General features: G+C 39.6%; 2 protein-coding genes across 3 annotated transcripts in view; both read right to left on the bottom strand.

The window, feature by feature from the left end:
• Positions 1 to 19,335, bottom strand: part of POLN (DNA polymerase nu) — a 167,305-nt gene extending 147,970 nt beyond the window's left edge. Inside the window, exons 1-3 of the mRNA XM_030920310.1 lie at positions 19,266 to 19,335; positions 18,738 to 19,007; positions 6,393 to 6,537 (exon numbers count right to left, since the gene is read on the bottom strand). Of these exons, the coding sequence (XP_030776170.1) occupies positions 6,393 to 6,525 (133 nt within the window). The 5' untranslated portion in view covers positions 6,526 to 6,537; positions 18,738 to 19,007; positions 19,266 to 19,335. The remainder of the gene's footprint in view (positions 1 to 6,392; positions 6,538 to 18,737; positions 19,008 to 19,265) is intronic.
• HAUS3 (HAUS augmin like complex subunit 3) lies at positions 5,666 to 19,357 on the bottom strand. Of its 2 annotated transcripts, none has more exons than XM_030920318.1 (5): positions 18,738 to 19,357; positions 17,279 to 18,329; positions 15,842 to 16,281; positions 13,465 to 13,693; positions 5,666 to 9,448 (listed from the first exon to the last, which is right to left on the bottom strand). In XM_030920318.1, the coding sequence occupies exons 2-5, from the start codon at positions 18,185 to 18,187 to the stop codon at positions 9,215 to 9,217; spliced, it is 1,812 nt and encodes a 603-aa protein (XP_030776178.1). In that variant the 5' UTR covers positions 18,188 to 18,329; positions 18,738 to 19,357; the 3' UTR covers positions 5,666 to 9,214. The 2 variants fall into 2 exon arrangements, with proteins under 2 accessions (XP_030776178.1, XP_010382663.1); XM_010384361.2 differs by having other exon boundaries at positions 19,266 to 19,347.
• Between the last annotated feature and the right edge of the window lie 3,084 nt (positions 19,358 to 22,441).

The raw sequence follows: 22,441 nt of genomic DNA on the forward strand, positions 1-22,441 counted from the left end.
TGAGTGAGCATTCCCACCTGAGCTCCACCTCCTGTCAGATCAGCAGCAGCATTAGATTCTCATAGGAGCATGAACCCTACTGTGAACTGCACAAGCAAGGAATAGGTTGTGAGCTCCTTATGAGAATCTAATGCCTGATGATCTGAGGTGGAACAGTTTCATCCTGAAAGCATCCCCCCAACCCCTATCCCATAGAAAAACTGTCTTCCATGAAATCAGTCCCTGGTGCCAAAAGGTTGGGGACTGCTGTCATATAGCGAACTTACACAAACCTAGATGGCATAGCTTACTACAATCCTAGGCTGTATGGTCTAGCCTATAGCTCCTAGGCTACAAACCTGTACAGCATGTTACTGTACTGAATACTGTAGGCAACTGTAACACAACAGTAAGTACCTGTGTATCTAAACATAAGTAAAAATACAGTATAAAAGATTTTAAAATGGCACTTATATAGGGCACTTACCATAAATGGAGCTTGCAGGACTGGCAGTTGCTCTGGGTGAATCAGTGAGTGGGGAGTGAGTGTGAAACCTTAGTGCATTATTGTACACTACTATAGACTTCACAAACACTATACACTTAGGACACACTAAATTTATTTTTAAAAATTTTCTTTCTTCAATAATAAAATCAATGTACTTTAACATTTTTTACTTTATACACTTTTAAATTTTTTGAACTTTTGAACTCTTTTATAACATTTACCTTAAGACAAAAACACATTGTACAGCTGAACACAAATATTTTTTCCTCATATCTTGATTCCATAACCTTTTCTCTATTAAGATATTTCACTTTTAAAAAAAGTTCTAAACTTTCTTGCTTAAAACTAAGACACACACACACATTAGCCTAGGCCTACACACGGTAAAGAGCATCAGTATCACCACCTTCTACTTCCGTATCTTGACCCCCTGGAAGGTTTTCAGAGGCACTAATACATATGGAGCTGTCACTTCCTATGATAACAGTACCCTCTTCTGGATACCTCCTGAAGGACCTGCCTGGAGCTGTTTTACAATTAGCTTTTTTTTCATAAGTAGGAGTACACCCTAAAACAATGATGAAAAGTATATATACGATTGTAAATATATAAACCAGTAACATAGTCATTTGTTTTCAAGTACTATGTGCTACATATAATTGTATATACAATTATACATAGTATAGTACAGTGTAGTAGGCTATGCCATTTAGGTTTGTGTAAGTTGACGGTATGACATAGATATATACTATATAGAGTGCTATACTTGTATACACCTGGTAGTGCAGTAGGTTTGTTTATGCCAGCATCACAACAAAAACATAATGCAGCCGGGCACGGTGGCTCATGTCTGTAAACTCAGCACTTTGGGAGGCCGAGGCGGGCAGATCACCTGAGGTCAGGAGTTCAAGATCAGCTTGGCCAACATGGCAAAACCCTGCCTCTACTAAAAATACAAAAATTAGCCAGGCATGGTGGCGGGCACCTGTAATGCCAGCTACTCAGGAGGCTGAGACAGGAGAATCACTTGAGCTGGTAGGTGGAGGTTGCAGTGAGCCGAGATCACGCCATTGCACTCCAGCCTGGGTGACAAGAGTGAAACTCTGTCTCAGGGGAAAAAAAAAATGTAACGCATTGTGCTCTGATAACAGGACAGCTAGGATGTCAGTAGGAGACAGGAATTTTTCAGATCCATTATAATCTTATGGGACCACCAATATATGTGCAGTATGTCATTGACCAAACATTCATTATGTAGTGCATGACTCTCCAGCCATAGAAGTTATAGTCACAGCCGGGCGCGGTGGCTCAAGCCTGTAATCCCAGCACTTTGGGAGGCCGAGACGGGCGGATCACGAGGTCAGGAGATCGAGACCATCCTGGCTAACACGGTGAAACCCCACCTCTACTAAAAAAATACAAAAAACGAGCCAGGGGAGGTGGCAGGCGCCTGTAGTCCCAGCTACTCGGGAGGCTGAGGCAGGAGAATGGCGTAAACCCGGGAGGCGGAGCTTGCAGTGAGCCGAGATCGCGCCACTGCACTCCAGCCTGGGCAACAGAGCGAGACTCCGTCTCAAACAAACAAACAAACAAAAAAAGTTATAATCACAGAAAAAAATTAACAAAAATATAAAAGTCATATACTAAATTGTTAACATAGGTTAACAATAAGCGAGAGGGTTCAATAAGCAAAAATGAACTTGAACCTTCTCACAATTTTATATTAAAATGATGTATGCATGCATGTATACAAATATGTAAAAAAAATTTTAAGAAAATGTCTTTGGGAGGCTGAGGCAGTTGGATGGATCATTTGAGGTCAGGAGTTTAAAACCAACCGAACCAACATGGTGAAACCCCGTCTCTACTAAAAATACAAAAATTAGCCAGGTATGGTGGTGGGTGCCTGTAATCCCAGCTACTCAGGAGGTTGTGGCAGGAGAATCCCTTGAACCCAGGAAGGGGAGGTCACAGTGAGCTGAGATCGCACCACTGCATTACAGGTTGGGTGATAGAGTGAGAGTCCATCTTAAAAAAAAAAAAAAAAAAAAAAAAAAAAAAGATGGAAAATTGTGTGGAATTACAGATTTCAGTTAAAAAAAAAAAAAAAAAAACACGTGGCCGGGGGCGGTAGCTCACGCCTGTAATCCCAGCACTTTAGGAGGCCGAGGCGGGCGGATTATGAGGTCAGGAGATTGAGACCATCCTGGCTAACAAAGTGAAACCCCGTCTCTAGTAAAGAATACAAAAAATTAGCTGGGCATAGTGGCGAGTACCTACAGTCCCAGCTACTCAGGAGGCTGAGGCAGGAGAATGGCGTGAACCCAAGAGGAGGAGGTTGCAGTGAGCCGAGATTGCACCACTGCACTCCAGCCTGGGCGACAGAGCAAGACTCCGTCTCAAAAAAACAAAACAAAACAAAACAAAACAAAACAAAACAAACATGTTTCCTAATGTATTACAAAGAGACTCCCCAAAAATATTGTGGAAAAAATTTATAATACTAAAAAAATAGTAGGACAGGCCTGTAATCCCAGCACTTTGAGAGGCTGAGGCAGGAGAATCATGTGAGCCCAGGAGTTTGAGACCAGTCTAGGCAACACAGCAAGACCTCGTCTCCACAAAAAAATAAAAAATTAGCCAGACACGGTGGCAAGTGCCTGTAGTCCCAGCTACTTAGGAGGCTGAGGTGGGAGGATTGCTTGAATCTGGGAGGTTTAGGCTGCGAACTCCAGCCTGGGCGACAGAGCAAGGCCCTGTCTCGAAAAAAAAAAAAAAAGTAAGTTTATTTCTCTCTCATGTTCTGAGGTGAATGGTCTCAGTAGGTGGTATAGCTGTTTTTTAAAGTCACTCAGGGGCCCAGGATCCTTCTAGCATGTTGTTCCACAGTCCTCTAGGACACTGTTAGCATTTGCAGGGTTGGAGAAGAATCATTTCAGCTCTGACTGATGGGAAGCAAAGAGGCCAGAGAAGTAGGCAGGCTGTCTTGGAGCCTCCCTTGGAAATGGCACCCGCTTGAGCTCACAACTCACTGACAGGCACCTGGCAACCTGGTCAAACCTGACTGCAACAAGATTGAGCCATGTAGTGTAATTGTGTGCCTCAGAAAACAAGGATGGATTCAACGTGGTAAGAAATGAATAACCGCTGCCAAAATGTTATCTGGAATAATATAAAATCCCCATGATTATGAAGTGGTTGTCATAAAAGGCAGGATAATTAATGACTACATTTGAGCACGGAGAGATTTTAATTGAGTAAATTTAATTAAGTAAATTTTGAGGTGTTGGCAATGTAAGTGGTAGTTACATGGATGTTCTCTTACATTAATTTAAGTTTTGCATTTTTAGTGTTTTTCGTGACAAAGTGTTTTTAAATAAAGATCTATACTTGTTTCAAGAAGATATAACAGTCCAATCTTTACTGAAAGTGTATCTTGAGTCACCTCAGTCAGTCTAGCAGATAAGAAAATCAGACCCCAAAATGACAAGTATCACGGGTTTAAAACAGTTTGGTGTGACTTAGTGTTTGTAAAAGTAAGTATTTGTAGTTTATTTCCATTAATTTCTGAGTTTAATTTTGGTATTTATTTGGTAGGAAATAGGCTCATGGAAATGAAAGGCTAATTTATAATACTTTTCTTAGAATAATGTGACATAATAACAGCTCAGTATTTGACAAGAATCTACAGTCAATTAAAACTTTAGCTCCAGCATCACTCATCAATAATCCACCAGCAATCCAACTTTAATTTGGATTCAAATGATGAAGGAATAAAACTGGTGAGAATCTGTAGTGGAAAGACTCCAAGGTGGTCCTATGATCCCTGCCTCTTGGTATCATGTCCTCACGTAACCCCCAACCCTCTGAGTGAGAATGGGACTACTGATTAGCTTCTAACCAACAGAACACACCAAAGGCAGCAGCATGTATGTGATCACATCATGTAAAACTGTAATGTCAGTCTTGTTAGAGAGACTTTTGCTGGCTTAGAAAAAGTGAGCTGCCATACTGTAGGCTGCCCACAGAGAGGATCATATGACAGGAACTGGGGATACCTTCCACACACCAGCCAGTGAGAAACTGAGACCCTTGGTCTGAAAGTCTGTAAGAAAATGAATTCTGTCAACAACCATGTGAGTTTTGAAGAGAATGCTTCCCCAACTGCAGCATCAGGAGAGACACCAGCCCTGGCTGATACCTGGAGTCCACCCTTGCAGAGGACCTAGCAGAGTCAGGTCCAGGCTCCTGATGCACAGAAACTGTACAACAATAATTGTGTTGTTTTAAGCCAGTACGTTTGTAGTAATAATGTTATACAGCAATAGAAAATACAAAATCCTTATGAGAATTCCACTATTTTTCCAAATCCAAGAGAGAAAAGCAATATCATATATTTTTCTTTTATCTTCTCAATAACCTTAACAAACAAAAGTCAGAATTTTAACAGGGTATTTTATTTTCAGAGATGGGATCTTGCTACGTTGCCTAGGCTGGACTCGAACGCCTAGGCTCAAGTGATCATCCCAGGCATTAACGAGGTATTTTAGGACAACAATAAGAGCTGATATGAGATGGACGTCACAAATTTTTCATCAGAGCCTCATATTATAGCTGCCAGAGGCATTTCATTATTCTTACCAGTTTTTGAAGGGGAGTATATTTCCACCTCTGTCAAGTATACACCACTCTATTATTAAAAAAAATATGGAATAATAAATGGGATTATGATAGTGTCTTACACTATCAATTGCTAGGCATGTAATTCGCACTTAAAAATTCTTACGTTTATTAGTGACTTTTACTATAATAAAGTATATAAGCAACAGCTGCCTGAATATGAATGGATCAAAACGTTAAGTGCAACTGTATCTTAATCAAGAAGCTGTGTTTATAAGAGCTTTTGTGCTAATATTCAGCACTATTCTCAATTATTTCAATTCAATTTCATTTCTCAATTATATCTCACACACTTATACCTTATTTTGTAGAAGGAGAAACTAATCACAAATTATTGACCCAGACTTGCAAATTTAAAATAAAAACTGTTTTGCTAGTAGCAAAAGACAACAAAAAACAAAACAAAACAAAAAAACACCAAAAACCCTGGTGTTACAAACATTTCGGTGACATTTGTGAGCATATCACTGCTTTTACTTTTTTTTTTTTTTTTTTTTTGAGACAGTCTCGCTCTGTCACCCAGGCTGGAGATCTCAGCTCACTGCAAGCTCTGTCTCCTGGGTTCATGCCATTCTCCTGCCTCAGCCTCCCGAGTAGCTAGGACTACAGGTGCCCACCACACCAGGCTAATTTTTTGTATTTTTAGTAGAGACAGGTTTTCACTGTGTTAGCCAGGATGGTCTCGATCTCCTGACCTCATGATCCGCCTGCGTTGGCCTCCTAAAGTGTCAGGATTACAGGCGTAAGTCACCGCGCCCGGCCCCACTGCTTTTACTATTATACCACGTCATAAACCCACATACACTGATCCAATAATCCTTGCCACCTAAGAGTTTACATTTCTATAGCAGTATAATACACACATTGTCAAAAACATATCTCTTGTTCACCACACACAATAGCAAATACTATGTACAGGTTTGATGACCTGAGAACCAAGATTAAAGCATCTCTTTCAAAGATACTAAAATACCTGATCCAGATTCTAAGGGAATGTTTGACAGAAATACCTGGAATAAGGAAGAGAGTGTTACATTTTTAAAGCAATGAAGGTTAAGGGAACATGAAAGTTAGCAAGCAGAAGCTCAGTCGGCACTGAGTGAGTGTAAAAGGGGCAGAAGCTGGGGTTCATCTGTCTACGTGCATTCCATTTTCAATTCTTAGTCTTTAGAACAACTAACATTCAAAGTATCAAGAGAGAGAAAGGTTCATAAGAATTACTTACTCTCTGTACTCTTTCCCCAAGTCTTAGAATCCACTAAATCACCTGAATGCATAGCAGACATAATCTTCTGAGCAACAGTGGAGAGCGGTGTATTACAGAGATCAAAGCCTACCAATGCCTCATAATTTTCCATTTTCACAAAATCCTAAATGTAAGATTAACATAAGATAAATCCCATATATTAATTCGAAGACTTTAAAACAAGAAATACAATTATTTTGAAAAATTGATATACCAAGACTTTCATTTAAAATGTCTATATTCATAACCATAGAAAATAGGCATCAATCATCCAATAATACAGATAGAAAGCAAAAAGCAAAATAGCTAGAGGCTCAATCCAGGTATCATAGTAAATAGATAAAGAACTTATTTTCTAGGTAACCAATTTAGAAGCAAACGATCTACTCAAATACTTCCTGAGGTTTGAAAAATGATATTAAATCTCCAAATAGGCTCATGCCTGTAATCCCTGCACTTTGGTAGGCCGAGGCAGATGGATCACCTGAGGTCAGGAGTTAGAGACCAACTTGGCCAACATGAAATCCCGTCTCTACTAAAAATATGAAAAATTAACCGGGCATGGTGGCGCCTGTAATCCCAGCTACTCAGGAGGCCTGAGGCAGGAGAACCACTTGAACCCAGGAGGCGGAGGCTGCAGTGAGCTGAGATCACGTCAATGTACTCCAGCCTGGGCAACAAGAGCGAAACTCCGTCTCAAAAAATAAAAACAAAACAAAATAAATCTTCAAATAAACATACCTAGTAACACAATGATTATAACTAACTTGGGTAATTACGGCAGACACACAACTACTATCCCTGCCTTGATCAGTCCTGCTGGTCCCCTGGGCTGAGCAAGCGAAGGCTTGGGTAGGGACAGTATAAATCAAGCAACTGAGCAGGGGCATGGTGGCTTACACCTGTAATGCCAGCATTCTGGAAGGCCAAGGCGGGTAGATCACTTGAGGTCAGGAGTGTGAGACCAGCCTGACCAACATGGTGAAACTCTGTCTCTACTGAAAATACAAAAATCAGCCAGGTGCAGTGGTGCACACCTACAATCCCATCTACTCAGGAGGCTGAAGCAGGAGAATCACTTGAACCTGGGAGGCAGAGGTTGCAGTGAGCTGAGATTGTTCTGCTCAACTCCAGCCTGGGTGACAGACTTAGACTCTGTCTCAAAAAATTAATCAACTAATTAAATAAATCAAGCGTTTGGCCACACATCTAAATATCTGACACTAATATAAACAGAATTTGCTACCATAAACCAGGAAACCAGATGACATATTTTCCACATTATTGGAGAAAAGAAAAATTTTAAGTAAACTCTTTATCCCAAGATAGAATAGAAAAAAATACATACAACAAATATGTTGCTCAGGTGATATGGAGCTGATAGCAAAATTGTAAACAAAATTTATTGCTACAAAATTAAGGTTTTAAATAACAAACACAGTAACTGGAAAATATTTTTGTTTGATGGGTTTCAAAAATCAAGAGGGTTCATCTGTCATCCAGGTATGCCTGTTTTCTGATGGTTATAGCTAAAAAATTCCACAAAGACCACCCAAAACATGTAGTTTTTAGATTGGCACTCCATATTACAAACAGGTGAGAAATATTCTTAAAGATATTCCTACAAAGCTCACATGGTATTTGTCACAGGCCACGTATAAATTAGGCACTCCAGAAGCATCTGATGTAATAACAGATGAGGTACTCCACATTATTTTAGACCAACCCTTATTTTTTGGTTGCCCAAATACCATTATTAAATATAATTAAACATTTTTGCTCTTAAACTGATTAAAACAGTATCATACATCTTTTGAACAACCACTTTTACAGAATTTCGAAATTCAAATTTCATTTGAAAGTCATTTATGATGTGTAAGTCATATTAAAGTCAACGCACTGCTGAGCTGTCTTGTAGAAAACTTTTGAGTCCCCAGAATTCAGACTCTAAAATGAATGATGGCCAACGAAGTCCTAATACTCTGCGGTACAAGTAGGGACATTAAAACAGTCTAAAGGTCCATAGCAGGGAATTATGGAGTAATACAATTTGAGCAGCAAAATTTTATCTGACAGTCAAACATGAGGGGACCTGGCTCTTTCACATATTAAGGTCTACAGATTTAAAAATGCTGACTAGAAATTCTACACATTTTAAAATATTTAATAGCGGCTGAGAGTGATGGCTCACGCTTGTAATTCCAGCACTTTGGGAGGCCGAGGAGAGGGGATCATGAGGTCAGCAGATGGAGACCATCCTGGTCAACATGGAGAAACCCCATTTCTACTAAAAATACAAAAAATTAGCTAGGCGTGGCAGTGCGCGCCTGTAGTCCCAGCTACCCGGGAGGCTGAGGCAGGAGAATTGCTTGAACCTGGGAGGTGGAGGTTGCAGTGAGCCAAGATCGTGCCACTGCACTCCAGCCTGGACACAGAGTGAGACTCCATCTCAAAAAAAAAAAAAAAAAAAATTTAACAGCAGAAAATTTCTATTTCTAAAAAGAAAGTAAAGGAGAGAGATAACTGTATTTAAAAATATTTGCATTATGTAATAATGCTTTTTCCCAGTAAGTAAAAAATTACCAGGACTAAGTACCACTAACATGCTCAATTCATAAAAAGCACTGGTACTCTGAATGTACCACATAAAAAAAAAAACCAAATTAATATAATACTTGAATTCATCAAATGAAATGTCCCATTGACCTCAAATTTTAAAAATTTAGTAGTGTTTATTATACACAGTCTCCTCCTAATAAATAAAAGAGCACATGTAATAAAGATTCGGTTTCCAGTAATTTTCAATCTTCAAGACTAACAGCCTTAATCTTTGATTGAGTTTCTAAATTCTCCACAATATCTTTCAGATAATCTTCATCTTTTAAAAAATATACATATAATTCTCTTTCCATTTGATGTAATTTATTATTTGCCAAAGTTTTTCTTTTTGTCTTCACATCAGCAAGAATATCAGTGAGGAGATGATTTAGCTTATTCAGTTGAGATTCAACTTGATGAAACTGCTCTGTTAACTCCTACAAAAAGGAAAATAAAAATAAAAATTCAAACACTTTTTTCCTAACACCAATTATAAAATTAAAGTATAATTTACATGGAAAGACTTTAAATGACTTAATAAATTCCCACAATTTTAGCAATAAATAAACCTCAATTTAAAATCCATAATAGGTTTAATATAAATTCTAAGTAAGATTAACTACAACAGCTTCTGAGAGGTAATTTTAAGTGATTCAAAGGAAACACTTCCTGAAGAGTACTTGATATGTACGCTGTTCTGTGCATTCATATATTCAACAAATACTATTGTGCCAAGTACTGTTTTAGAGATTACTGATACAAGAATGAATAAAATCTCCCTCACGGAGCTTATATTCTGCTTAATCAGTCAAACTTTGTTTTAGCTTATTCTCTGTTTATTCTAGACAGAAAGTACAGAGAAAGTTGAAATGAAGACCAATAAAAGAGAATTATCTCAACACAAATCTCCATTTTTCATTTTTTCTTATTATCTTACCAAATGGAATTACATGACATTCCATGAAAACCATCCTGACTAATCATGTAATTTTCCTGCTCAAGAATCTAGCCATGCCGACCCTTCACATTTATTATAGTAAATTCAAAATCCTTAGTGTCTAGCATTTAAACTAGATTAACAAGTTTCCATAGCTTTCTAATCAAGCACTCTACTTATAAATTTTAGCCAGTATCACCAAAGAGGTTCTCAGAAAAATCTGTTGCTCTAACTACCCTCAATTTTCCACAGCTTCTAGGCATGGTCCACAAGCATAATTATCTGAGGTACTTGTTATGAATACAGATTCCTGTACCCCCTACTAGATTAAATTACTTAATCTCTGTACAGAGCTAGGAACCTGCATTTTGATATGCTCCCTGATGATTCTAATGTACAAGTTCAAGAATGACTACCTAAGACCTGTCATAAATGCCAATTCACAGAGCAGTACTTCTTAAAATACATATTTTTGAAAATCAAGTAATTTCAACATTATATCTATATTTAGTGATCTCCTCTAAGACAAACTTGATAAACTTGAATATACTGAGAAACAACAATCTCATCTTTACCTTCAATTAAATACTAAAGATCATACAGTTGCTAAAATAATATTGCTACAGAGACTGAAGTTCAGCTTCATTAATAATAGAAACACAAGTTAAAATTGATACAGCATTTTACATCACATTGAGCTAGGGAAAAACACTAATGATACCTACTGATAAGATTAGAGTGAAATTACCATATTTTAGTGATTCTTGGATGCATTTTTTTCACATTTTAACATATGTGAAATGAAGATGCATCTTAATCAAGAACATCATATGACTGTTTCTGGCCAGGTACTCTTAAGAAATACTTTTTCATCAACATTCTTGATATACAGTGTGGAAAATTACAGACAACTCTGAGTCAAAAAATAACTTAGAAGAATTGAACATTGAAATGTGATGCTTTAGAACTACCCTAACCATTTAAATTGACTTATTTTTTCCTTTTAACATATGTCCAAGAGTGGTATGATAAAAATCTATGTGTACCTACACATAGGTAGGTAAAAGATCTTTTCTACTAAGTATGAAAAACAAAAATTCTTAATAAGAAAACATTATGTCGCTTTAACTAAGAGTTTTTCTTTTTTTAGCAATTCATAAAATGATGATGTGCCAAATGATCAATGGTGTCTAGTGGACACTTAAATAGTGCTGGTAGCATTATAAACTCCTTTAAAAGGCAATCTGGCAGTATCAAAGGCAAAAAAAGTATATACGGCCCCAGCACAAAAAAACCCCAATGATCCTATTTCCAAGAATTTATCCAGATGGAAGTATCCAACAACAAAAAGCTATATACATAAAGATATACACGATATTGTTCAAGAGCAAATAAAAGAAAAAAATGAAGACTATCAAAATGCCCAATAACAATAACCAGCTACAAAACTGATGGCATAGTAATTAAATCAAGACAGTATAGTTAACATTAAAAGTTAAGAAAACTTTGGAGAGTAAAAATGTTTATTTCATCATGCTAAGTAAAAACAAAACTATGGTCTTTGCTGAGGGTCTTCAGAAGTTAGCACCATGGCAGAAGACATGAAGGTCAAAATTAAGAACTACAGGACTGTCCCATTTGACAGCCACTTTGTCAACTGGAACCAGAACATGAACTGCTGGCAGAACTACCTGGACTTCTACCACTCCAAGAAAGCAATGACTGCTAAAGGGAGTGATATCTCTGTGTGCAAATGGTACTGGCATGTGTAGAAGTCCCTCTGCCCCATATCCTTGGTCTTGACCTGGGACAAAGGCACGCTTCCTCGGAAAATCTGAACTGGCTCCACCCCACCTTTCCTCTGTTCTCCATCCTTCTCCCAGGGTGGTAGAGGGGGACCTAGGTACATGATGATCCCTAACCTGGGTCCATGAATCAGGACTTAACTAATAATAAAAACTTAATGGAAAAGTGTAAAGAAAACTACATGCCTTATAATTACTAAGAAAAAGAAAAATGGCACAGGAATATTAATATTAGACAAAAGAATATCAAGACAAAAAGCATCACAGGAATAGTCACTATGTAATGCTAAATGCTTTAATTCACTGCAATTTAAAATGATCAGGATATTCACTGTGATTTTAAACCTGGATATAACTTATAAAAGACTCAAAATACATAGACAAAAAAATGATATACAACTACATGGAGAAATTTTCTTCTTTTTTGAGACCGAGTCTTGCTCTGTCACCCACGAAGCAGTGCAGAGGCACGATTTCGGCTCACTGCAACTTTTGTCTCCCGGGTTCAAGCAATTCTCCTGTGTCAGCCTCCCAAGTAGCTGAGATTACAGTTGTCCGCCACCACGCCCAGCTAATTTTTGTATTTTTAGTAGAGATGGGGTTTCACCATCTTAGCCAGACTGGTCTTGAACTCCTGACCTTGTGATCCACCCACCTCAGCTTCCCAAAGTGCTGGGATTATAGGCGTGAGCCACTGCACCTGGCCTACGTGGAGAAATTTTCAAATCCACCATCACAGTGGAAATTTGTATACAATTCTCAATAGATCAAGAAGACAAAAATCAGTAACGGGAGACCATTCAAAAAACAAATCACAGATACCACTTCACACCCATCGGGATGGCTACTATTTTAAAAACCACAGGAAATAAGTGTTGGCAAAGATGTGGAGAAACTGGAATTGTGCAGCTATGAGACATACACGACTATCATAAGAGTAAGATCTATAGTAATAAAAACTGTAAATAACCTAAATGTCTGTCAATCTAACAGATAATTTCATTGTGGAATATCACACAATGGAATACTAACCATATAAAAGAGAACACTATGAATGAACTATAGCTTTACATGTATCAATATGAGTGAGTCTCAAAAACATGTTAAGCCATTGAAAAAGCAAGCAAGTCTTTGAAGGATACATACCTTCAATATACATACCTTCGGTGTACCACCACCAGTATAACAGCATATAAAGTTCAAAAACATATAAAACTAAATACACAGTCTAGGAATATATATATATATGTGTGTATGTGTGTGTGTAATAAAACTATACATAAAAGCAAGAAAATAATGAACAAAATTAAGCATGGTAGTTAATCTTTGAAGATGAGAGAGGAATTATGTTAGGAGGAGCATATACCAGTAAGTGTACACAGAGGATTTTAAAGATATAAAGGCAATCCTGTGTTTGCTAAGATGAGTGAAAAAAATACAGAGGCAGTTTATTTTTTAACACTAATATAAACATTACATATCCTTTTGTGTCTGAAAAATTGTATACATTTTTAAATTTCTGTGCACACTCATCAAAACTATCTAAAAAACATATTTATATGTGAACAAAAATTAGGAGACATAGAAATATATTTTATATTAAGGCAATGGAATTGGGGTAATATTTTCCTCATGTTAACATTTTCTTTAATATCTTTTAAAACAAGCATTTTTTTAAAAAGCATTTTTAACTACTATGGTAAATACCCACCTGATCACTAAGCAAAAGCTGATTTCCTCCTTGATACAAAGCATCACAAAGCATGTCCACATCCTTATTCCGTTTGGACAGAAAGAAAGAATGTTCTTGAGCAGATACTGCCAACTGATCTTGTACTAAAGAAACATTCCGTTTCAATTTCTCAGCCACTTCCTCAAGGTTTCCATGAGTTAGAAACAATTCTTTTTTCTTATTCTCTCCCTCTAAAAGTTGGTAAAGCCTAAAATGTAAAAATTAAAATTAAAGGGAAAAATTATCAAGTCAGTATCATTTTCAAAATTATAATCCACTGTATTGGGGCATTTGTGGGGATAGCTAAGTAACAACTTATAAAAATATTGGCTGGGTACAGTGGCTCACGCCTGTAATCCTAGCACTTTGGGAGGCCAAGGCGGGCAGATTGGCTGAGGTCAGGAGATTCAAGACCAGCCTGGGCAACATGGTGAAACCCCATCTCTACTAAAATACAAAAAACTGTTAGCCAGGCATGGCGGCATGCACCTATAGTCCCAGCTACTCGGCAGGCTGAGGCAGGAGGATTGCTTGAACCCAGGAGGCAGAGATTGCAGTGAACCAAGATCGCGCCACTGCACTCCAGCCTGGGCAACAGAGTGAGACGCCGTCTCCAAAAAAAGAAATAATAATAATAATAATAATAATAATAATAATAATTTGTGTGCCTGCAAAAATCAAGCAACTGAAACCATTCTAACTGTAACACTATCTCAGTACAGAAATATATATTCTAACTACTACATTAGATAAGCAGTCTATTACTGAATTCCCAGTTTCCCCACCATCCAAGTTTTAGATATAAAATTCTTCTTAACTTTAACTGCCACTAACCTACTTCAAACTGCAATTCAGAGATACCGCCCAAGAAAACACTTGTCCCAAGAAAACACTTGTCTCAGAGAATATAACTATGATGAAGTAGAAACAACAGGCTATGGCTCATGCCTGTAATCCCAGCACTGTGGTAGGGTTACTTGAGCCCAGGAGTTCAAGACCAGACTTGGCAACATATTGAAGTCTCATGTCTACAAAAATAATTTTTTTTTTAATTAGCCAGGCATGGCGGCACGTGCCTGTAGTCCTAACTACTCAGGAAGTTGAGGCAGGAGGATCACTTGAGCCCAGAAGCTGGAGGCTGCAGTGAGCTATCATCACATCACTGTACTCCCACCTAGGCAAGAGAGTGAGACCTTGTCTTAAAAGAAAGAAAGGGAAGGGAAGGAAGGGAAGAAAGACAGAAAGAGAGAGAAAGGAAGGGAAAGGAAGGAAAGGAAGGAGGGAAGGAAGGAAAAAACAAGCAAGCAAGCAACGAATTTGAAACAGAAGACCTAGGTCTAGGTCTGAGTTTTCTGTTCCGTGAAACTTAGGGCAAATCAATCTCTGAGACTTATTTCCACATCTTAACTACTCCACATCTTAACCTACCTGTATTACAGGATTGTGGTGGGATTAAAAGAGAAAAACTAAAATTGTACAACAACAGAAAATATAAAAATAAATGTAAATTTTAAACAATGTAAAATGTAAATAGTTATATAAATAGCTATAATAGTAAACTTTTGCTCAGAATTTTTAAAAAAGTTATTTTTTTTATCAAGTTGTAACAGACTTTCTAAAACTAGTTCAATCCCAAAGCTGCCAATTACAGTCTTACAGACGTAACTACACAATTTCAGGGGTATCATTCACATAGATCATGATGTCAATGGTACCCCCTGAAATTGGGCAATGAGGCAATCCTATCCAGGCCTCTCAATTTATTAATGAGAAAACAAAAAGATTAGATGCTCTTACCCTAGTCCTGGAGAAAAATGAGGAGTAGGAGCCAGATTTCTGAGGTCTTAAGACTACTTCAGCCCTCCAATTTTCAGTATCCCTCTGCCATCAATTGCTCAGACATCCAGATGAAGCTTGGGAGCTAGCATTCATTCTCAGTGATTCTCCTGACTACACACAGAAATGAAGTCTTCTCCCCTCTCTACTGCTACCTTCTCCAAATGCACTCAATCCCCTGCCCAGCAATACCTACTATGCTGAGCTGTATTCAAACTTCCGGCCCCAAATCTAAAATAAGGTATATAAATAATGTCTAAAGGGGAATAAAACCCATTCATTCCTCCACCTCATCCACTTAAGCTATAAAGTAGCTATTTTCAAATCTAGCATAAATGGAAAAGGCAGTAAAAAAACTAAAAATGAAAAAAAGGCATACTAAAATGGAAAAAAAATAGAAAGATCAAAAGTGAAATGCAAAGAATTGTTAAAAACTTCCAAAATTTTAGCTCAAACTCTCTCTAGTATTTTGCAAAAACAAAAGGAAAAATTTACTAAGGAAACAATGAAGCATACATACCTATGAGTAGAATAATCCTTAGTATCAATGGTATTCCTTGGATTTATCTGCTGAGAAACTGATGGATCTGTCAACATTTCTAATTGCTTGTAGAGCATCATGTTACTTTGACTAAGTTCTTGAACCAAATTTTCAAGTTCACGATATATGTCCCAATGCTTTCTTAATTCAATTTCATACGATAACTGTAGAAGTTCAAATGATGCCTTTTGTTTTATTAATTGATTTAAAACTAACTCTTGTCTTGCTGTGTAATAATCTTGTTTAGCAATCTGCAGATCAAAATCTCCCTTTACCACTGGCATATTCAATAACTGGGCATTCTCTCTTACCACAGCAGGTAAACTTCTGTCTTTTATTTGAGTGATCTGTTCTTCAAGTTTCATAATCTCACTGGTCAAGCTAGAAATTTTAGTATCTAAATTTTCTTTGTCTGCAGCCTATACAAAGAAAAGCAAACACATTTCAAACTGTATGCCTAAATTTGAAATCATCTTAAGATTATTTTCACTTTCCACTTTAGGTGACCAGATAATAAGCTCAATGAATGAAAACTAATTTAATATTCATATAAAACAAAATTACAGTTTAAAAGGGAAAAATGTGGACTAAATCAAGGGTATAATTACTAAATTTTACTGCTATTACTACCATGTATATAGTAATGGCTACCAAAATAGAGATCTTATTATACTTGTTTTACTCAATCAAAATCATTATTAATAGCACTATTCACTGAATCTAAGTGTATGTTACTAGTTTTTCTTAAGTTAAAATTACCTCAATAGGTCCTAGTCAGCCAGTTGATTTTAGCACTTCTACATAACCATTGGATTTCCTATTATTATTCCAGTTTTTTGTCTGCTATAGAAACTAACCTGGTGCTGATATCCAGATTCAGAAATGTTACATTTTTTACTCAAGTATCTAGCAGTTATATTACCAAGAAAGCAAGCTCTCCAAGAGTGCAGACAGACATCTGCAATACATTTATCCATGTATTTTCAAAAAGAAATCAGTTTCAGTCTACTGAACCTGGACCTCTGACTTCATTAGCACTATGCTCTGGTTGGAGCAAACGAGGCAGAATACCCAAAATAAAGCAATTAGTTTCTAGCGACATCCTAAAAAGAAAATTTCAGTCCAGACTGTATCTGCATTACACAAATTTAAAATTCAAAATGCAAATTAAAGCATGTTTGTTTAAAATAAACTAGAAAATGTGGTTGAGATAATTACTCTTGCTGCCCTCCATTAACGTACGGATCTATTTGTATGAAACACTGACACAGATCACAAATAAACACTGAACAATGAGAAAATAAAATGTAATCTCTTATTAGATGCCCCAGTCTAAAGTACTTCAATAGCAATATTATATCCTCTATTCCTTAACAATAATTACAATGTGAATCCAATCTCATTTCTTATGCTTACCTTGCTGGTTAGGCTATGAAGATTCTCCTCTGCCCATTTTATACTTGACTTCATGCTTGAATTACTTGCTTTCAAGTGAATTAATTGATGTTGAGCACAAATGTATGCCAGCTGCAGTCTAGCCATCTCTAGTCGTCTCTCCTCAAGGATTTCTTGATTATCACAAATAGATGGTGCCTGTATATCTAAAAGTTGAAAATTGTCTTCATTTGAACTTTCAACTACTTCATGTATACCCTGAAAGAACTGTTTTTTGGTATACAAAGTTAATGCTGCTGTGCTTTGCTCTTCCTGACTTAGGTATTTTTCCAAGGAAAATTGCGATAAAAATACCAGTGGATTTGTCCCTTGACCTAAATTAGAATGTCTGAAGAACATCATCAATTGTGTAACTTCATCAGTAAGAGCCTGAAGTTCATTACTGATCTTAGTATTCATTGCATTTAGAATTCCTTGACTCTGCTTCAGCTTTTTAGTGGCTGATTCTTCTTTAGCATTTAACCTCAGAGATTTGTGGCTAGTTACTGAAGCCATCAATTGACATTTATTACGCCGCTGAATTTTTAGGTTCTTTAATTTCAGTAGAGTTTGAACCTCATCCTCTAATTTCTCCAGCTCTTTGTCATCCAGTCTAGGTGTCTTCAAATCAGAAGTTTTACACGTTTTAAGAGCTTCATCCAACGCCGCCCCTTCTAGGATGGGCTTGCCTGATTTCTGAAGAACGCTAAAAGCTTCCAATTCTCTTTCAGACAACACATTCTGTTCATTCACATTCCCACAAAACCACTTCAGAAACGATTCATCTTCAATGCCCTCAAACAACCAGTCAAAGTCTTCTCCATTAAGATTATCAGCTTTGGGAAAACCAATTTTTTTTAATGTTTCCACAAACTCATTTCCACAACTCATGGTTTAACTACCCCAATTTTGTTGCATCTGATATGGGTTTACGGTGTTGATTTTTAGAAAATAAATCCAAATAGAAAAAAGCTACGTATACCAAGTCCACAGAGAAGGGAAAATCTATTTTTAGAATCTATAATGATTCCTCCTGGGGGGAAGAAAATAAGTATTAGACCACAAATATGACGACAGTGTTTTTATAAAGAAGACAAATATCACATGATATCCAAGAGCCGGATAATTGACAGGCAGTCGTAGCTGCCACGTTTGATGATGATAAAGAGAAACAGAAACAATTAGGCTAGTTCTCAGAAAACCCCAACAGTAATGAAAATTAACAAGAAAGTGGATCTATTTGGATCCACTTTATCGTTTTTTCCAAAGATGCATTTAAAATGCATTACTCTTTACAGAGCAACGTTTGTTTTTAATTCAAAACAAATGGATCCAAACAAACCCAAGTCACCAGGAGGCTAGGCAGCCTCTCTTCCCTGCCCTCCATATGTAAGAAAACGCAAATAAGTATGGCACATCTTCTGAAGAATCAACTATTTACCTCAACGACTCGTCGGGCAAGGCTCTACCTCCAGAGTCCACTACCGCGGCGCGGAGAACAGCAGGAGCAGCAGGGCAGCGCGCGGTCACAATTAAGGGCGCTTCGGGCCGGCCTTCAGCCAGCGCTGAGGCAGCCCCGACGCCGGGGCCGCGCGAACCCCAGAGGCGGCGTCAGGCCCAGGGATCCGCGGCCCCGAGGCCGCGATACACCAGACGCGCCAGCGGCAAAACCTTCCTTCCGAGAGTCACCCAGCTGTGACACCTAAGCACGCTAACAAAACAACCGCAGAAGCCCACCAAATCGCCGTCCACACCGAGCTGCAGACGCCGGGACAACCGGGCCTGCGCAGCCCCCACCCCAGCTCCTCGTTCCGCGGGCCGGGCCGTGATGCCCGGGCAGCTGCCGGAGCTCCTGGAAGGAGTCCCCAGAAGCGCAGGAAAAGAAGAGGCAGCGGGGTGCAGTCGGGGATCGCGGCCACTCCTCCAGTCCCACACCCCGGCGCCCAGAACCGAGGCCCGCGTCAGTCACCTGAGGAAGCGCCGCTAGCTTCTCACAGGAACCGCCGCCTCCGCCCTCCGTAACCCGCGCGCCTCGCACTGCCTGACGGGAGCGCCTGGACGCGCGCACGCGCACGCTCAAGGCGGAGGCGTGGTCGCGGGGGAAGACTGTTTGCGCAGGCGTGGTGTCAAAAGAGGCGGAGTCGGCGATGCTGGACTATGGGGTGGAGCTGAGCAGGCGGCGCTCCGCCCCCGGCCGCGGCGGGCAACCGGCCTCCTGGGCGGGGCGCAGGGCAGAGGCGGGGTCTGGGCCGGGCAGGGCGGGGACAGGGTCTAGGCAGGGGCGGGGCCTGGGCAGAGGGCGGGGCCTGGGCAAGGATTGGGGTGTAGAGGAGTGCGGTGGGGTATAGTGGGGCGCCCTCTGGGGAGCCGAAGCTGCGGGCCTGCTCTCAACGGAGCCGTCAGTTGTGCTTCAGGCCTGCCCTGCCCCGTACCTCAATCTAGACCCTCTGAAGGCACTTTTGAGGGGTACATAGAGAAGCACAGGTTGGTGGTTGGGAGACAGGTTGGAGCCCGGCGGTGATAGCGCTGGCCCCCGAGAGAGACGAGTTCCCACATCCACAGCAGCCGGAGCAGTGCCTGGTACATTTTAAGGGTTAGGGATTGTTCGCTTAGAATCTTTTACAATGAACTTTATTTTGCAAAAGCACTTAATTCCCAATCCCTCACCTGACCACTATGTAAAAGCTGACTTCCGGCCGGGCGCGGTGGCTCATGCCTGTAATCCCAGCACTTTGGGAGGCCGAGGAGGGTGGTTCATGAGGTCAGGAGTTCGAGACCAGCCTGGCCAAGATGGTGAAACCCCCATCTCTACTAAAAAATACAAAAATTAGCCGGACGCGGTGTGGGCGCCTGTAATCCCAGCTACTCGGGAGGCTGAGGCAGAAGAATTGCTTGAACCCGGGCAGGCGGAGTCTGGGGTGAGCGGGGATCATACCACTGCACTCTAGCCTGGGCAACAGAGCAAGACTCCGTCTCAAAAAAAAAAAAAAAAAAACCTGACTTCCTCCACAATTCCATTTTCAAAATGTTAAAAATGAACTCACATAAACAGAGTGGCCTGAGTTAAATACATCGTTGTATTTAACTCAGGGAGGATAATACACTATTTCCAAAGAGGATAGCAGTGAAAGATGACTGAAACGGGACTGCTAAATTTCATGCGAATCTGGCTGATGCCCTACAGCCCAGTGAAACCAGACCTCTCTATTGGACAGAATTCGTTTGCATCTCTACCGAACAAAAATCCTTTGCCACTCCTCAGTCTTCCACAGGTTAGCAGGAGCTTTAGTCATGGGTAAAAATAATGGTACTACTTCCCTTCAGCTTCAAATGACCCTAAAGGTGGCTTGTTAGACAATGTTCTAGTCCAGGGTGACTAAGTAGAAGTCGTTTGGATAGTTTTTCTTAACATTTTTAAGGAGAGAAATAAGAATGTTCTAAGGCAAATATTGTAATCTGATCGAGTCAAAGATTTTCCTATTCATTCTTCACTTGTTTACGTTTTTATCCTCCTCTTTTAAAAGTCAATGAGGCCTAAAATGATCTGAAAAACAAACATGATGGGAAAAAATTCACAGAGTGGTGCCCAATCTGCAGGCAGGGAAACCAGGGAGGCCTGGTGGGAGGACCCCTGCAGCCCAGGGTTGCAGGTCGGGGGTGTGCATCAGGAGACAGAGTTGAGCCAGTTTGGACAGAAGGAAGTGGGAGCTGCGCAGGCAACGCCTTCCAGAAATGTTGCTGATGAGGCAAAGACTGAGTGGGAGGAGCGTGACAGAGAGAAAGAGAGAGAGAGACAGAGAGAGAGAGATACAGAGAGACACAGAGAGACAGAGACAGAGAGACAGAGACACAGAGAGACAGAGACAGAGAGACAGACACAGAGACAGAGAGACAAAGACAGAGACACAGAGAGACACAGAGACAGAAACACAGAGACAGAGACACAGAGAGACAGAGAGAGACACAGAGAGAGACAGAAAAACAGAGACAGAGACAGACACAAAGAGACAGAGACAAAGACAGAGAGACAGAGAGAGAGACAGAGAGAGAGACAAGAGATAGGAGAGAGAGCATGCAAAATGACACAAGCTGAGGGGGTGGGAATGCAGGGCTGAGGGGAGGATTTTTTATTTTGTTTTGTTTGAAAATGAGAGGAACTTGGGGATATTTATAGACTGCAAGGAGGAACTCTGAGGAGACAGCATTAAAGATGGCAGAAAGACAAGGGGCTCCTTTATAGAAAGAGATCCCTGGAGGGCAGGAGGGGTGCACTCCAGAGCCCTGGAGGCCGTTCTAGAAACCCACTTTCCTAGCGGCTCCTGGGTGGTTTCTTGGGCCACAAATTAATTCTCCATCTGATTTTGAATTGCTGACCATAGTTATTTGTTGGAAAGGTGCTTACGAGACCATAAAAGCCATAAAAACATTAAGTAAAAATTACAACAGTATCAGCCCCTGGAGTACAAATGACAAATACAATAGGTTTAACTATACAGACATGGAAAGTTTTCTTCAACTTGCCTTGGGAATTTAAGAAAGCAAGTATGTTACACTTATTTCCAGGGTAAGCTTTCTTTTCAGCAGTCAAAATTATTTGGGGTTTTAGTAGGGTCAAAAGATAAATGGAACCCAGGAATTAATCCTCCCTGAGAAAGCCCATGAGAATATGATGGACTAAACAGACCTAAAGACAGAGCTGTGAAGATCAAGTGTTTTTGCTGTTTGCTTTTTCTCCTTCCTGTGGAAGCGATTTTCTCCTATTATTATTTAAAAATATTTTAGGTTTTGGACAATATCTTTTCAGACTATTTTTAAACTTTAGAAGTAACAGTCAGATGCTAAAGATTATTTGTTTTAGATGTAGTTTTCCATGAATTTTGTGGGACTCTATTCTGCAAGCAATGGAGAAATGGGGGGTGTTTTCAATCAGGAGAGTGAATTCTCAGATGTGTGTTAGAAGCCTAATTCTGCAAGACCAAAAATGACAAAAGGTGGTAAGACACAAGATACAGGACCACTCTTGCAGCACGTAGGAGAGGAGGAGAGAGCTGGACAGAGAGAGCTGCAGGAGCTGGCAGAGCCTGGGGCCTGATGACTAGCCTGGGTCCGGGAGACTCTGGGGTTTCCAGCTGAGCAGGGAGTGGC

Source organism: Rhinopithecus roxellana, chromosome 2 (genome assembly GCF_007565055.1).
Source record: "Rhinopithecus roxellana isolate Shanxi Qingling chromosome 2, ASM756505v1, whole genome shotgun sequence".
Taxonomy (NCBI): Eukaryota; Metazoa; Chordata; class Mammalia; order Primates; family Cercopithecidae; genus Rhinopithecus; species Rhinopithecus roxellana.

Coding starts and splice junctions, on each gene's coding strand:
- HAUS3 (XM_030920318.1), bottom strand. CDS start 18,187: ATGAGTTGTGGAAATGAGTTTGTGGAAACATTAAAAAAAATTGGTTTT. Junction 16,282..17,278: donor TTCATAGCCTAACCAGCAAG/GTAAGCATAAGA, acceptor TTCTTTGTATAG/GCTGCAGACAAAGAAAATTT. Junction 9,449..13,464: donor AGCTTTTGCTTAGTGATCAG/GTGGGTATTTAC, acceptor TCCTTTTTGTAG/GAGTTAACAGAGCAGTTTCA.